The following is a 15,782-nucleotide window of genomic DNA, read 5'->3' on the forward strand; positions in this document are numbered from 1 at the left end:
GTGATGTTTTTCTTTTGATCCAGTGATCAGTTTTCATAGTAGCAAGAGATTTTCAAATCAAATCCAAAATTCTATGATTACCATTGAAAATAAAAGAAAATGACAAAAATATAAAATATCAAACAGGGAATGCCACGTACCAAAAACGCAACCTCCCCAAAACGAAACCCACAGCACGCAGACGTGCACACCAAAACACACACACACACACATACACATACACGCGCAAACACACAAAGCCATCACGAGGACAAAACGAACAAACAAAGGAACACAGTGGAGCACCGCCTTGGATTGCACAATTACATGTGCCAAATGTTGAATGGCTTCTGGATTGCACAATTACTAGTGCCAAAATTTATTAATGTAGAATGGCTTCTTCATTGCACAAGTGTCAAATGTAGAATAGCTTCCTGTTTACTCGACCAGTGCCAAATATAGAATGTCTTCATGATTATACAATTATAAAAACAAAGAAAAATATCAAACAGGGAATGCCACGCACCAAAAGCGCAGCCTCCTCAAAACGAACCCCCCAGCACGCAAACGCGTGCACCACACACACACACACACACACACACACACACACACACACTCAAAGCTTACACATCAGGACAAAACGAACAACACACACACACACACACACACTCAAAGCCAACACATAAGGACAAGACGAACAATAAGCATACACACACGCGCGCACACAAAGTCAACACACAAGGACAAAACGAACAAACAAAGGAACACAGTGGGGCACCGCCTTGGAACGGTCAGTGGCAAAAACACCACTGGGGAGCTTAAACCGGTTTATGGTGCGCACCCAACCTCACTCTTACCCCCACCATGTTCCAAAGACATGGGACAGTGTAAATAAAAGTAATCCCCTCCAGGTGAATCTCTAACACACGTTATGGAAACAAAAAGACATGGCATGTAAAACACAAACCCACAGCAGGCAGACGTGCACACCGCAACCACACACACAAAGCCAACACACGAGGACATAACGAACGAACAAACAAAGGAACACAGTGGGGCACCGCCTTGGAACGGTGAAGTCATTTTTTATTTTTTCTGTCATAACAAATTTCATCTGGTTTTGAGAAAATTGTTAAGTGATGAATATCAAGAACAGTATGAACTAAAAAGTTCAGCAACTTTAAGACTCTTACATAATTTACAATTATTACATGCAGGTTACTGAATCTGGCGCCATGTCGAATATACATGAATGTGTTCGGATTTCTGATTAGGTACTACCTAATTAATTTATTGCTTTTTAAATGTGTATGTCAATCCTTGGAGAATAGCAAGTCAATCACCTTTTGTAAAATTCATTGTTAACATTTTCCCCGTATTCCTAAAAGGTTTGAGAACCGGTAAGTTAGTGCTACCTGAGTCTAGTGTGAAGTTTGTTGCCTTCTTTCAGGATTTTGTTGATTCTGCTGGGTGTAAACTCCGAATAAATCTTGTGTTGAATGATGGCGGTCAGGGACATACTGGTACATTGATTTCCGGTATATAATCCGGACATATTGGCCTGGGTTTTACGGCCATACGTGAAAGGGAAAGAACCAATTGAGACAAATAGAACGAGAAGAAAAAAGTAAGATAGAAAAAGCAGAAAATAAGAAATGAAAAGAAAGTGAAAGAGAAAAAGAGTATAAGAATAGAGATATACAAATCAATTGGGAAAAGAATTTAATCCAATGAGTAAAGTAAACACGACTTTTGACGACTGTTATATTTTGAATGTGGTCACTGATTTTTGAAAGAAAGAACACTTCGAAAGTGAACGTTTGTCAGACTAACAAGTGCTGACGACAACTTTGTTCACGTTTTGATGTCAATCTACCGGACAACCCAATCTGCCTTTCGTAATTCAATCAACATAACAGACAAGTTCAACATTGTACCGTGACTCCGACCTTTTGACATGATTTTTTTCTCGATTTTTACTATTCTATTCAGACAGGGGAAAGTGATACATATTATCATTATGGTATTTGCATATTGTGGAAAGTCATTAAACCATAGGAAAGCAAAGATTCACTCAGTTAAAAATAAAACTGGCCTGCATAATAAGAAGAGAAAATTTAGAAGTTTCTGAGAATCTTATGAAAAATTTACACCGCACGAACAGCAGATTTGGGTAAATTAAGAGGCTTTAACAGTTTTAGTAGAGGGTCACCTAAGGCGACGGTGCTTAATGCACGGTCCTATGAGGCCTTGTTCTAGAGAACCGCTGTGCTACGCTAATGTTATGTATTTATAGCTTAAAATCTTGAAATGTCAATTACGAACCAATGTCCTTTGTACTACTAGCACTGCAACAGTTGAAGGCACCAGCCGCGCCACTCGTGTATTTCTTTACTTTTCCACATAGATCTGAGCTGCGCTGAAAAGAAAAAAACATAGAAATAGAAAAATGGGTTATATTAATTTCTTGAAACAGTTAAAGACACTGCTTTAGGTAAAACGTAAATTACTGCTACTGCTGTGATTTCAATTTATAATACTGCAACTTCAACTTAGTCAGGACCACCACTTCAACTATCATTTACTTCTGCTGGCACTACCACCATCATAACCGCTGCCGTCACCACCACCTATCACTATCATTGCACTAGTACACTACCACACACTGTCACTACTACCATCACAAATACTACCTATATAATTACCATCTGCCACTTCCGCCACCGCCATTACAACTTCCACACACTGCTGCTGCATCAGCACTACCACCACCAGTTTCAACACCACTGCCATTACTACGAATAAAATCTGGAAAGTAGATCCCTCGGAAGCACCGAGAACAAGGCAATTAGTGAAAACTGCAGACTCGGTTTGATTGAGTCTGTTCATGGACAGTAATGGAAAAAGCAACACTGCCCACGCCCCCTAGCACCGGCTTAAGCAGTATTCAATCTTCAAATCTAAATGAGTTGAAATCAATGATCCCGAAGGACCAGAAAATATAACACTGAGATGAAGTCGGGGCGACTTTTTACGGCCGCCACACAACTTCCACTACCACAATCACCACAATAACAGCCGCTGCCAGCACCACTTCAATTCTAACTGTCCTCCACCACAACTTCATTTATTGCCACAACTGCAGCTAACACTCACTGCCAAAACTACACTACTACTACCATCCACTTCTACCATCACCACCACCAACACCGTCATTACTTCTATCACCACCACTACCATCACAATCACTACAACTACAGCCTACTGCAACTATCACTACCACCACGACCACTGACAAACACTACAATAACAACTAACTGCCATTATAACTACCGCACCTACCAACCAATACAAATAACACTCACAGCCACTGCCACTATAACCACCACTATCACCAACAATAACAATTACAACTACCACTTAATACCACCACCACTAACACTCATTGCAACCGCCACTTCCAATCATTTCCACTACCACCACCACTGCCACTCACTGCAACCGCCACTTTCAATCGTTTCAACTACCACCGCCGCTGCCACACACTACAACCGCCACTTCCAATCGTTTCCACTACCACCCCAACTGCCACTTACTGCAACCACCACTTCCAATCATTTCCACTAACACCGCCGCTGCCACTCACTACAACCACCACTTCCAATCGTTTCCACTTCCACCACCACTGCCACTCACTACAACCGCCACTTCCAATCGTTTACACTACCACCGCCACTGCCACTCACTGCAACCGCCACTTTCAATCGTTTCCATTACCTCCACCACTGCCACTTACTGCAACCACCACTTCCAATCATTTCCACTGCTACTCACTGCAACCACCACTTCCAGTCGTTTCCACTACCCCCACCACTCCCACTTACTGCAACCACCGCTTCCAATCATTTCCACTACCACCACCACTACCACTCACTGCAACCACCACTTCAAATAGTTTCCACTACCACCACTACTGCCTCTTACTGCAACAACCACTTCCAATCGTTTCCACTACCACCACCACTGCCACTCACTGCAAGCGCCACTTTCAATCGTTTCCATTACCACCACAACTGTAACTCACTGCAACCACCACTTCCAATCGTTTCCACTACCACCACCACTGCCACTTACTACCACCACCACTGCAACCGCCACTTCCAATCGTTTCCACTACCACCTCCACTGCCACTCACTACAACCGCCACTTCCAATCTTTTTTACTACCACCACCACTGCCACTCACTGCAACCGCCACTTCCAATCGTTTCCACTACAGCCACCAGTGCCACTCACTGCATCCACCACTTCCAATATCGTTTTCATTACCACCACCACTGCCACTCACTGCAACCGCTACTTGCAATCGTTTTCACTACCACCACCACTGCCACTCACTGCAACCGCCACTTCCAATCGTTTTCTCTACCACCACTGCCACTCACTGCAACCGCCATTTCCAATCGTTTGCACTACCACCACCACTGCCACTCACTGCAACCGCCACTTAAAACCGTTTCAACTACCACCTCCACTGCCACTCACTGCAGCCACCACTTCAAATCGTTTCCACTGCAACTCACTGCAGCCACCACTTCCAATCGTTTTCACTACCACCCCCACTGCCACTCACTGCATTCACCACTTCCAGTCGTTTCCACTGCAACCACCACTTCCAATCGTTTCCACTACTACCCCCACTGCCACTCACTGCAACCACCACTTCCAATCGTTTCCACTAAATCCATCACTGCCACTCGCTGCAACCACCACTTCCAATCGTTTGCACTACCAACACCACTGCCACTGCAATCACCACTTCCAATCGAATGCACTACCACCACCTCTGCCAGTCACTGCAAACACCACTTTCAATCGTTTCCATTACCTCCACCACTGCCACTCACTGCAACCACCACCACAATCACTACCAACTTATTGCAACTACCAGCAGCACATCCAACCACGACTACCAACCACTGCAACTACCAGCCGCACAACCACAACAACTGCTCACTGCAACTACCAGCAACAAAATAACCACTACCACACACTATCACTATCACGACCACTACCGCTACAAACACCACAAACACCACCACTACCACTCACTGTCACTGTCACGAACACTGCCCAAACCACAACTACCTCTACCACGCACTGTCACTATCACGAACACTACCCAAACCATAACCACAACTACCACTACCACTCACTGTCACGAACACTACCCAAAACATAACCACAACTACCACTACCACGCACGGTCACTGTCACGAACACTACCCAAACCACAACTACCACTCACTGCCACTGTGACTATGACGACCATTACCGCTACCATCACCATACCCAAAACTACCACTCACTGTCACTGTCACGACCACGACCGTTACCAGCACCAAAACTATCACTCGCTGTCACGACCACTACCGCTACCACAGTCACAACTCACTCACAGTTCTACACACCGTAACTATCTGAATCTACTATGGAACGCCGGCACTGTCTTGTGTAGTCATGAAAATCTATTATTATGTTTGTTTATTACATTGTGTCCGTTCTATTTTATATCATGTCATATTTTATTTTCATAATGTGCTTTTATCTTTTCATTTTGTGCATCTTTTATCATATTATGTCGTTAGATAACTTTATTATATTCTGTCAATACTGTCTTATAATTTGTAATGAAGTTATTATATCTTGTGCAAACTTTGTTATGTAGTGGTAACTTTATTAAGATGTAGTGGATATTTTGAGCGGGATGATAACCTGCCTCGACACCGGTAAATGGACTATTTCAGATAATATCTGAACCCTCACCTCCCCTCTTCCCCCCCCCCCCCCCCCCCATGAAAGGCACATTTTTTTGTCCAAGGGAAATATTTCCTGATAGTCTGTCCGGGGTGTGTGGGTGCTCTGGAAACGGTTTGTGTAATGGGGGTCTTTTCAGGCAAAAATGCCTTCCATAGTCTTGTCCAGTGGGGTCTGTCCTAGGGGGGTTCTGTAAACGGTTTGTCCAAGGAGGTCTTTTCGGGCAAAAATGCCGTCCATAGTCTTGTCCAGTGTGTCTGTCCGGGGGGAGGGGGGTGTTTTGGGGACAAAATGCCTTCCATAGTCTTGTCGAGGGGGTCTGTCCGGGGGGGGGGTCTCGAAACGGTTTGTCCAAGGGGGTCTTTTCTGGCAAAATGCCTTCCATAGCCTTGTCCTTGGGGGTCTGTCCGAAGGGGATCTGGAGACTATCTGTCCAAGGGGTGGCTTTTGGGCTAAAATGCCTTCCATAGGAATTTTGCTTCCATAGTCTTGTCCGGGGGTGTGGGGGCGTCTGTCATAGGGGTGGTCTGGAAACGGTTTGTCCAGGGGGTCTGTCCGTGGTGCGTTCTGGAAACGGTTCAGAAGTTTCAGAACCCTCGGACAGACAAACTACATAATATAATAAAAAAAAACATAATAATAGATTTTTATGACTACAAAAGATAGTGCCGGCGTTCCATAATCTACCACTAAAGCTTTCACTATGATAACCTCCACAACCATCACCATAACTACTGGTACAATATATTGTGTAAATGTTCTCCATATTTCTTTTTGCGATCAGAGCGACACGCGAATTCATATCTTTCATGAACAATAATAATGCGTAATATCCATTTGTAGCGAACCCCCTCGTCGAGCGTTGGCCTGTTAGCTCTAGAAAAGGTGCTACGTGAGTTCGCCTGGGCCCGGCTTTTGGCAAATACCGAAAGTGTTTTTCATAGATAGTATGGGAAAATATAACGGAGACAATTTTAAAGTTTAACTGTAACTTTTATTAACTTTAGAAATATAAGACAGAACACTAGCATGGCATTACATAAGATACGTATTAATACATAGCGTAAAAACCGGGAGTGTAATGATAAGCTATAAAGACAATTTCTTTAACAGTCAAATGTTATCGGTGCATCGCGTCTCCCCCGTAATTGTAAAAGTTAAGCATCATAAATCACTTTAGCTTGTCCTTTAGTTACAAACTTCAACTTAAAAACACACACTTTTTTATAACACTTCTTAGAAATAGGTAACACTTTCAGCACTAGAAACACAGGAATAAAACTCCCCGGAATAAGAAATTCACTAAGTATGACATGTCAGTTAATAAATACACTATAATGAATCAAGTTAAATAAACTATCACTGTTCATTGGTATAGATATAATACGCCGAACGTTGCTTTAATATTGAAGTACGTATGTATGTAAATTTGGTATTGTTTACCAATTGGTATCACTGCTGCTTAAACATAATAGCCCACTACGCCTATCTAACACAACTATTTAGAATTACAAGTTCATAATAAAGTTTACACTGTAACACACCGTTGGTATTTGGTATCGCAAGCTATTTTAATATGCATTGGTATTTTTCAATAAAAGGTATCGGATACCAATTCTCCCAATTGGTATCAACAATAGATTAAGCTGATTATTAGAATTTACGAACACTAGATAAACACATACAGCGCGACTTCCATTATAAACACAAATTCTAAGATATTTTGCACTGTAACTCACTGTTGGTATTTACATCAAATGGTATATACCAATATTGGTATTTATAAACACTGAATACCAATCCAAGGATATTATAATATAAGTAATCTTATGAAGTTTGATATAGATGAGTATGTACGGTAAAGAACACGGGGATTGGTATATAATACCAATTGGTGTACGATAATGCTGGAGATGGAGACAAGGAAAACCAGTTCCACACTTTATTTATTTTAAGAATATTACCTCTTCTTTGCTCATGGTGATAAATACCAAATTTGGTATTCTGAACTAGATGGTAGTTCTAGATTTTAAATTGGCATTGATATTTAATACCAGTTGGTATATTTAGCTATTAATATGTACGTTGGTATTATTGGTAGGCGTACCGCACGAACACCGTCCTTGTTCGGTATTGTTTTGAATTTCGCGCCGTTCCCACTTTTATACTCCGAGACTGTGACGTCACCTCTCGTGAGAGTGAAACGCGGTAATGGCGGCTCCAAAACCAGGAAGTGACTTGAAATTATTTCACGACTTTAAGCAACAAACACATTATGAAAGGATATTTCGGGATTATTTCGTAAGTAAATAACATTTATTATCGATTTTTATCGGTTGAAAGAAGCGTAAATCAGTTGAATAGCGGAAACCTAGCATTTACGCTAGAAATAAATACTGCCGATTTCAAGCACAAACTTCCATGAATATTCCGATCGCGGACGACGATGCACAGTAAAAATTAAATCTGTAATCAAAAGTATGCATATCTATGTACATCATATTACAAATAAAATGAGTGAATTTACATTTAGAAACATGTATCAACAACAACAAGCGCTATTTTCAATATGGGTGGGGAAGGTAAACATTACATAAGTACAGCTATTAAAGAGGGTAGGACTAAAATGAAATAACGGATCGTTACATTGCCCCCATCCAACTAAGTTTTGGTCCCCAAAACAATTTCAGCGATAGTTTTCACATTACAATTACCAAAAACAATAGGTTAATGGCGACTAATGCAGTCTTTATATTATGTAAACATGATGCAGCACCTTAAGATTTATTTTTTTAACAATAAACACAGCTCAAGATAAATAAATTCGAACACATTAAATAGATAAATTTGAACACATTAAACATCATTCATAGTCAAACTGAGTTCAATACTGTACACTATATTAAAAGAACAAAAATAGCAATACAACATTACAATAGAAGTATATGAGAACTTTAATCTTTAGAAATGTTCAACAATCAAATCATGTGTGACATGTTAAAGTAATCCAAAACATATGGCAGAACCTACATTAAACATTATTGGTAATCAGGTAACATATAGGAATCTTAATCAGTAACACATCACCTTAAGCTGCATTTCTGAGTCTAAATGATACTGTAGGTAGACATTAAAACAATCATACTGATACAGTTAAAATGTTCCTCACACTCTAATGAAAAACTGTTCAAGTGTAATACTACATACAAGAATTAATATACAATGATAATGCGCAAAAGTACATAAGAAAGCACAGAATATTTCAATAACACTCACTATATAGTCAACTTTTTAGGGTCAATAATGCCAACAATTTATTTCATTTCCACTGCACTTTTCAAAAGTCTAACACTCCTGTGAATAACTGCATTTTTAACGTCTTTGCTTACTTAAAGGTACTACACTCGCACTAAACACACTGCACTGTTCAATTTTTCCAATGACGGCATCTACCAACTCTGGCAGATGATAGTAATACGCTTCATAATACAGTTCATATAAGTACCTGAGATCATGTAGTAAAGTGCGTAGATCGCAAGAACCATTTCTAATAAAGTTTAGAACAAGCCTGAAGTGAGCAGGATCTCGGTCTATAAAATACTGATTTCCGTACCTAGGGGTCATCCAATTTTTCCCTACAATTTTCGCCAGTAGACAGTTTGGATCTTTGGATAAAGTCAATCTTGAAGTTTCAAACTTCTGCCCTCCAACATTTAAAATAATCATTTCTTGCTGCGTCTCTTCGAGTAAAGGTATCATTTCAAAATCCGTGGATTCATTCTCTTCTATTTCTATATCATTAACTGCTCCTTCATTTTCTATGACCTTCTCTTTTTCAGTTTCTCCTTCATTAAGCCTTTTCTGAACAATTTCTCCCTTACTTGTTTCACTATTCATTTTGTGTTTACATTCTTTATCACTTATCCCCTTCGTTTCACTTTTTCCACTATTATTCACCTTTTCACTTCCTTCACAAATTTTCTTTTCACTTTCTACTACACTGGTTTGATTTCTCTGCTTGTTCTCATTTTCATTTTTATGACTTTTTGTACTAATTTCACTATTATTTTCCTTTTCACATGTCATTATTGTTTACCTTCTCACTTTCTTTTTCACTAGATTCACCATTTTTCTTTTCACTGACTTCTCTATTTTTATTTTCATTTGTTTGACCCTCTAATTTGTTTTCACTTTTTTCACTATTACTTTCCTTTTCTCTAGTCTCATTTATGTTCATTCTTTCACTTTCTCCTTCGCTGGATTCACCATTTTTCTTTTCACTTGGTTTCTCACTAATTTCTCTTTCCTTGGTATTTTCAGTTTGCTTTTCACAAGTCTGATTATATTCTTTCTTGTCACTTTTGGTATCTTTTGTTTTACTTCTCTGTCCCTGTTTATTTTTCCCACTATTCTTCTGTTCACTACCTTTTCCTTGTGTTTGACTTTTCTTTTCATTTCCTTCACCATTCATTTCCTTTTCACTTATGTCACTATGTTTCTTTCCACCACTATTTTCTTTTGTTTGACTGTTCTGTTTCAGTTCGCTAACTTCGTCATTCTTTCTCCCTTTGAGTGTTTCAGACTTTTTATTTGCACTTTCTTTTTCCCTTATTTCTCTTTTCTTTACCTTTGTACTTTCTTCATTGGTTTCACTTGTCTGTTTCTTAACACTTACTTCGCCATTCTTTTTCTTTTCACTTGTTTCACTTTGCTTCTTTTCATTTTACTTATTTGTTTCTTTGTCTTTTCAATTTTGTTTTCACTAATTTCACTTTTCTTTTTCTTTTCACTTTCTACTTCACTTGCAACACTTGTCTTTCTCTTTTAGTTACCTCACCATTCTTTTTCTTTTCACTTGATTCACTTTGCTTCTTTTCATTATCTTTTACACTTATTTGTTTTCTTAGTCTTTTCAATTTCGTTTTCACTAATTTCACTTTTCTTTTCACTTTCTACTTCACTTGCAACACTTGTCCGTCTCTTTTTACTTACCTCACCATTCTTTTTCTTTTCACTTGTTTCACTTTGCTTCTTCTTTTCATTAACACTTTCACTAGTCAGACTATTCTGTGTATTCTCCTTCTCTTCGTCGTGCTTACTCTTTTTGCTTGTTTTACAGTTTTCATTTTCACTATGTTTTTCATCAATTTGTCTTTTCTTTGTCTGTTTACTATCTACACTTGTTTCACTTTTCTGTTTCTTTTCATTTATAACACTATTCTTTTTCTTATCATCTTTGACCTTTGACGTGTTCTTTTTCCTTTTCAACCTTGTATTTACTATCGAATCGTCGCTGTCGCTGTCCGATGAACTTCCACTCTTGCCTCTGAACTTGGTCCAAGTTCGTTTTCTCTTCTCTGCGACTGCCACACTGACCGACGACAAGCTTGACAAGGTTGAAGAGCTTGAAGAGCTGCTCTCTTCGGATGAAGAGTCCAAAGAATCGCTCTCTGAAGAAGAACTCGTTTCTATTATTCTTTGTTTATTTGTTCTTTTCTTCTTAGGTGCAATTGTTTGACTGTCGTCTCTCATTTGTGTTTCTACTTCATCTACAAAGCCTAGCTCTTCCTCACTTATATCCTCTAACTCAAGGGATTTCAAAATAACTTTCTTTTTGGACTGTCTACTGGTTATATTGGATTATTCACCATAATTTTGATTTCTTTATCTAGTATAAAGTTATTGGTGTCATCCGTTTTGACACTTTCATCATCATTACCTACTGATGTCGGACCGTACTCTTTTTGAAGTAAACGTAAATAGCGTAAATATCCAGCCTCAACCCTTTGAACCAGATGTGGAAGTTTTTCCTTCTTCCACTGGAAAAAATTATCGGCGGCACCGTCCCGCTCGCCATCTGGGTCCATCAAGACCAGGTCCTGCATTTGTAAGTTGGAAAACTGATTGTGATTGTAGGACCGCCTTGTAAATAACTTCCTACAGCGCAAACACTGGTACATGAAGTGACTGTGTTTTTCCATCACATGCCGGGAAGCCAGGTAATATTTATTGAACACCACATTGCGGCAGATGACACACAACCGCTGTTACAAAATAAAAACAAAACGATTGTTAAACAAGAACATGTATTTGAATATAGATCACAAAAATGCAATGTACAGATACAAGTTCCCCTATTGATATGTATATCTGGTTAATCAAGGCTCTATGGTGGCCGGTAGCGTCCATTTTAAAGCCGCGAGAAATTTTACCGTCAGTTTATAAAATGTCGCGGGCAACTTCCAGATCCGCGAGATTTTATGTCAAAATTGTATAAAATATCGCGGTCAAGAGAAATTCCCGAGTTTTTCTGTCACACTCCTGTCGTAAAATGTCGCGGATTAAAGACGAAACCGCGACATTTTCTGTCTACATAGTAGAATAAGCATGCAAACATATTCTTAATTTAGGTAGCCGATTGCGGCCATTTTAATCCGCGATATTTTTTTTGATGCGTACCTTATAAAAAGTCGAGCTTAAACATTTAAACCTCGAGTTTTTATGCCAAGAAACGTCTCATAAAAAGTCGCGGCTTCTTTAAAAAAAAGTCGCGGATTTCCTACCCGCGACTTTTTATGAAAATGCGAATGCACAGCGTGATTCACCCGGAACTAAAACGGGTTTTAAAAGATATATAGGAAGTTAACATAGAAGTGAACAGTAGCAATAGAAGTATCAAAGGTAGAAAATGTGAAACTTGCAGTAACAGTAGCAGCAGAAACAGTAGCAAAAAACGTGTAATCGGCAGTAGCAGCAAGAGCAGTAGCAAAAACGTGAAAATGGCAGTAGCAGTAGCAATAGAAGTAGCAAAAACGTGAAATTGGCAGTAGTAGCAGTAGCAGTAACAAAAACTTGAAATCGGCAGAAACAGCAGTCGCAGTAGCAGCAGTGAAGTAGTATCAGTAGCAGAAGCAACAGTAAAGTAGCAGTAGTAGCAGTTGCAGTAGCAGCAGTATTAGCAGCAGCGGTAGCAGTAATGGTAATAGCAGTAGTAGCAGAAGCAGTAGCACACGTTTTGTTACTGCTGTTATTGCTACTGCCGATTTCATGTATTTGCTACTGCTGCTACTTCTACTGCTACTGCTGCTTCTGATACTGCTGGTACTACTACTGCTACACTGCTGCTACTGCTACTGCTGCTTCTGATACTGATGGTACTACTACTGCTACACTGCTGCTACTGCTACTGCTTCTTCTGATACTGCTGGTACTACTACTGCTACACTGCTGCTACTGCTACTGCTGCTTCTGATACTGATGGTACTACTACTGCTACACTGCTGCTACTGCTACTGCTTCTTCTGATACTGCTGGTACTACTACTACTACTACACTGCTACTGCTGCTGCTGATACTGTCGGTAATGCTACTACGGCTACTGCTGCTGCTACTCCTACTACTGCTACTACTCCTGCTACTGCTGCTGTTGCTACCCTGCTACTGCTTTTCTGCTATTGCTACTGATGATATAGCTACTTCTACTACTGCATTTACTACTACTGCTTTTACTGCTACTGTTGTTACTGCTACTGCTGCAGCTGCTGCTACTGCTACTGCTGCTACTACTGCTAATCCTACTGCTGCTTCTGTGACTACTGCTAATCCTACTGCTGCTTCTGTGACTACTGCTAATCCTACTGCTGCTTCTGCTACTATTGCTACTGCTGCTATTCGTACTGCTGCTGTTGCTGCTGCTGCTACTACTACTGCTGCTTCTGCTACTGCTACTACTGCTTATCCTACTGCTGCTTCTTCTACTATTGCTACTGCTGCTATTGGTACTACTGCTCCTGCTATTTCTTCTACTGCATCTACTTCTGCTTCTGCTGCTCCTGCTTCTGCTGCTACTGCTGCTGTCACTGCTACTGTTGCTACTGTCTATTTCACGTTTTTTTTCTACTGCTGCTACTGCAACAGCCAAGTTCATATCAATTTTTAATGTTAAAAGGACAGCTGTATTCAAATCACTCCGTCTGCATAAAATGTCGCGGCTATAAAACTCGCTATTTCTCGCCGCGACATTTTATGAGACCGTTGTTGAGGAACAAAAAGTCGCGGCTTTTAATTTCTACCCTCGACTTCTTCTAGTATTTCTGCAACAATTGCAAAAAAATGTCGCGGATTTTTTTCTGTTCCTCGACTTTTTATAGACAAACGAGGGATAAAATGTAGAGTCAAACCATGTGCGCTACCGGCCACCGGAGTCAAAATGTTCCTTGCTGTTTCCAACAACTATTATAAAATATCGCGGTTTATACGTTCCTCGCGACATTTTGTATGATCTCGAGAGAAAAACTCGCGGATTTGTAAGTTGCCCGCGACATTTTATGCACAAACGATAAAATTTCTCGCGGGTTTAAAATGGCCGCAACCGGCCACCATAAGGCTCAGTGTCCCGTTATAACGTTTGAGTCTGTCATGATGTACAACTTTTGGCTTTGAGCGTGTTTAACTGAATTCTATACACTACATCATTGATTTTTCATGGTCACATGATAAAAAAAATATTCTATAGTTTATACAGTACCATATATATCTGACTGTGATAAAAAAAAATCTACATACATTGAGAATAACAATAAGGTCAATTGCGGTAAGGATGTAGAAAATATAGCAACTGCAACACTAGTCCAACTCGTGACGTAATTATCACTTTCATTTCATTTCAGTCTGATATTATCTGTGGACGGACCGTCAGGGGAGATAACTAGAGTCACGGATTGGGACTACTGCAACACCAGCTTGGACGACTCATGTCTCAGTTTACTAGCTAGCCTAAATTAACTATATCGTTTGATTGTAATAATTTATCTAATTTTGTACGTACTTGGTATGATATAATAACTACGTTTAATAAATTTGAGGCAGTGCTCATGGTAAAAAAAATATAGAAAAATAAGGTGGTATTTATATATTCATCCTCCATCTCTCTATGTTACAGTATTGACCATATACAGTGTATCTAAAAAAGAGTCGTTCCGAGAATACAAAACATAGGCAACCTACCGTGGCACACAATAGGAAAATAATATATATTTTATATTTTTTACCGATTTCGTTCTTTTAACTGATGAATTCTTTTTCATTTCTTAAACAGTGCCCATGGAGCCTCCTTTTACCGCGAATTAAGGCTTCATTTTGCAAGATCTAGATATAAGTTCTGCATCGTTCTAGAGCTGTCTATAGCGGTACTAGGATCTTTTTCTAATTTTTATTAAATAATCTTTGACAGTATCAATTTTATAGCCAAACATACTTTTTTTCTGTATAAAATTCTTTCCGATTAAAATGGAAATATTTCTGATAGCTAACTAAAGATAAATCTGAAGGAGTTTGTAATAATCCATCAACAAATAGTGTCAGAATCGAAATTTTAAAACTATTTTGTTTAAAATTTACAATGGAAAATGACATAAAAAATCGGGCTTACACAATAAATACAAAACAAATAAGGGTTATTAAAAAAAAAAATTGGTTCCTATTACCAACCATTAAGCGTTCTTAAGGCTGGTGTATAATATGAATTATATTGTCTTATATTTAAAGAATAGTTAGAAAAACTTGTTACGGAAACTGAATCAAACAATAGCTGCAGCTTTGTATTTTTTTATATCACGTTTGCGTAGAAAAGAAAAAGTTTTACTTACATATTTCATTCGAAATGCATTGATCAAAGTTTGGATGCGATCAATAAAGTTATCCATTGCTTTTAAATTTCATCAAAGCACAGTAAAACATCTGTCGTCAAGGCGTCGCTAGGTTTGCATTAGATGACGTCACAAGTAAAGTGACGTTCAATCGGGATATCTCGGACATTGTGGTATGTACGAGGAAACCACTGCGTTCAGTCGTTCGAGTGGGGATGTTGGGAATGTTTTGGTCGTACATATGGAGCAAACAAATTTTCTTTCTTTTTATTGCAAATTTTGACTAATTTACCCATTTCATAGTTTCGTACCAGTAAAAAAAATATTTGACATTTTTCA

The 15,782-nt window shown here is 39.2% G+C and overlaps 2 protein-coding genes across 2 annotated transcripts; both read right to left on the minus strand.

The window, feature by feature from the left end:
• Positions 1-8,577: 8,577 nt before the first annotated feature.
• LOC128555909 (uncharacterized) lies at positions 8,578-13,723 on the minus strand. Its single transcript, XM_053539723.1, has 4 exons — positions 13,481-13,723; positions 10,789-11,382; positions 9,893-10,453; positions 8,578-9,810 (listed from the first exon to the last, which is right to left on the minus strand). Exons 1-4 carry the CDS (start codon positions 13,721-13,723, stop codon positions 9,169-9,171), a joined length of 2,040 nt encoding a protein of 679 aa, XP_053395698.1. The 3' UTR covers positions 8,578-9,168.
• Positions 9,649-15,562, minus strand: LOC128556045 (pre-mRNA-splicing factor CWC22 homolog). The gene is made up of 2 exons (XM_053539949.1): positions 15,444-15,562; positions 9,649-11,840 (listed from the first exon to the last, which is right to left on the minus strand). Exon 2 carries the CDS (start codon positions 11,326-11,328, stop codon positions 10,675-10,677), a length of 654 nt encoding a protein of 217 aa, XP_053395924.1. The 5' UTR covers positions 11,329-11,840; positions 15,444-15,562; the 3' UTR covers positions 9,649-10,674.
• Positions 15,563-15,782: the final 220 nt, after the last annotated feature.

Source organism: Mercenaria mercenaria, chromosome 3 (assembly GCF_021730395.1).
Source record: "Mercenaria mercenaria strain notata chromosome 3, MADL_Memer_1, whole genome shotgun sequence".
Classification (NCBI taxonomy): domain Eukaryota; kingdom Metazoa; phylum Mollusca; class Bivalvia; order Venerida; family Veneridae; genus Mercenaria; species Mercenaria mercenaria.